Source organism: Myotis brandtii, unplaced genomic scaffold (assembly GCF_000412655.1).
Source record: "Myotis brandtii unplaced genomic scaffold, ASM41265v1 scaffold357, whole genome shotgun sequence".
Classification (NCBI taxonomy): domain Eukaryota; kingdom Metazoa; phylum Chordata; class Mammalia; order Chiroptera; family Vespertilionidae; genus Myotis; species Myotis brandtii.
The window spans coordinates 758051-759328 of record NW_005363729.1 but is presented as its reverse complement, the minus strand read 5'-3'; the positions used below and the strand labels follow the sequence as shown (position 1 = coordinate 759328).

At 67.7% G+C, this 1278-nt stretch overlaps 1 protein-coding gene across 2 annotated transcripts in view; it reads left to right on the top strand.

The window, feature by feature from the left end:
* The first annotated feature begins 6 nt into the window (after positions 1–6).
* LOC106727072 (splicing factor, proline- and glutamine-rich-like) overlaps positions 7–1278 on the top strand; it is a 4206-nt gene continuing 2934 nt past the window's right edge. The window contains exon 1 of one of the 2 annotated variants that reach the window (XM_014544227.1): positions 7–1185. In XM_014544227.1, the coding sequence (XP_014399713.1) occupies positions 652–1185 (534 nt within the window). In that variant the 5' untranslated portion in view covers positions 7–651. The remainder of the gene's footprint in view (positions 1186–1278) is intronic. The other variant, XR_001363224.1, reaches the window with a different exon arrangement.

The following is a 1278-nucleotide window of genomic DNA, read 5'->3' as shown; positions in this document are numbered from 1 at the left end:
GCCCCACGCGGGCCTGCCCTGTGCCCGTGGGGAAGGCAGAAGCACCCCTGTTTTTGCACATGTGGAGGCTGAGTGGCTGCCCCAGGGAACATCCCCCCCCAAAACTGCCTTTTTCCTGGCGCACAGATGGGAACTGGCTGTGGGGAGACAGTGGCGGGGCCGGGGGTCTCAGAGAACAGGACCAGCATGGCCACCACGCTGCCCCGCCTCCCACCCTCCCGCCGGCCTCCCGCCCGGAGCCCCGGGAGCCGCTGTAATTCACTGAGACGGATAAATCTCTCCCGCAGCTCCGCCCGCCCGGCCCCTCCTGAGCGCGGTCGTCATTCCTCGCTGGATCTCGCTGCATCTGTGGAGCAGCCCCACATGGCAGAGACACAGAGGCCTTTGAGGGGGCTGGCTCCCCGTGCCATGAAACCCCCGGGTCGGCCGGGCCGGGTGGCTCACCCAGAGCCTGCACCTGCAGTCCGCGGTTTCACGACCCCGCTGCACGCCTCCAACACCACCCCTCCCACTCCATATGCCCAGGGGGACATTCTGTGACCCACCATCACTGGGAGAGGGACTTGTGCAAGGTCACCCAGCACGGTGCAGGAAAAGGGGGCACCCCTCAGCTGCACCAGCGGTGCCCACACTGTCCCCAGAGTACTGCTCATGCCCACGACTGTGCTGGCATCAGCTGCGGGTGTCTGGGGCCGGAAGCCGTTCCCTCCCCACTGGAGGGACAGAGGTGGAGGAGCTGGGACGCTCCCGGGGGCCGGTGCTCTGAGCAGAGGGCAGCTGCTCCAGGGAGTCCCCACCCCTCCGCCCCATCCATCCAGGGGCACCGAGGCTGGGAATCCTGGGGGTCCTTCCCAGACCCCCAGACCCTTCAGGAAGTCATTTCCGAGCTTTCCAGGGGAATCCGGACCAGTCAGCCCCAAGGACACTCAGCTGCAGGAGATGGGCACTCGGCGGCCTCCGGGTCACCAGGATCACCTGTCCCTCCTCCCCCCCCGCCCCCCGACGCAGGTGCTCAGCAGGCCACGGCCGCATGCGGGTGAACAAACCCCGTGCTGCCTGGGCCCCGTCTCGGGGGTGCTGGCTTTCTCACGGTCCCAGCACCCGAGCTGGTTAGAAAGCTCGCACCGGGCCCTGAGGAGTAGACACCCCTCCTCGGGCCCAGAAGGTGCGGTGCCACCTGCTCAGGTAAGAAGACAGCTGGGCCTGCCTCTGCCTGGAAGGGGGGGGGGGCATGGGAAGGCGGCGGCTGTGCTCTCCTAGCGAGTCCCAACTTTCCGG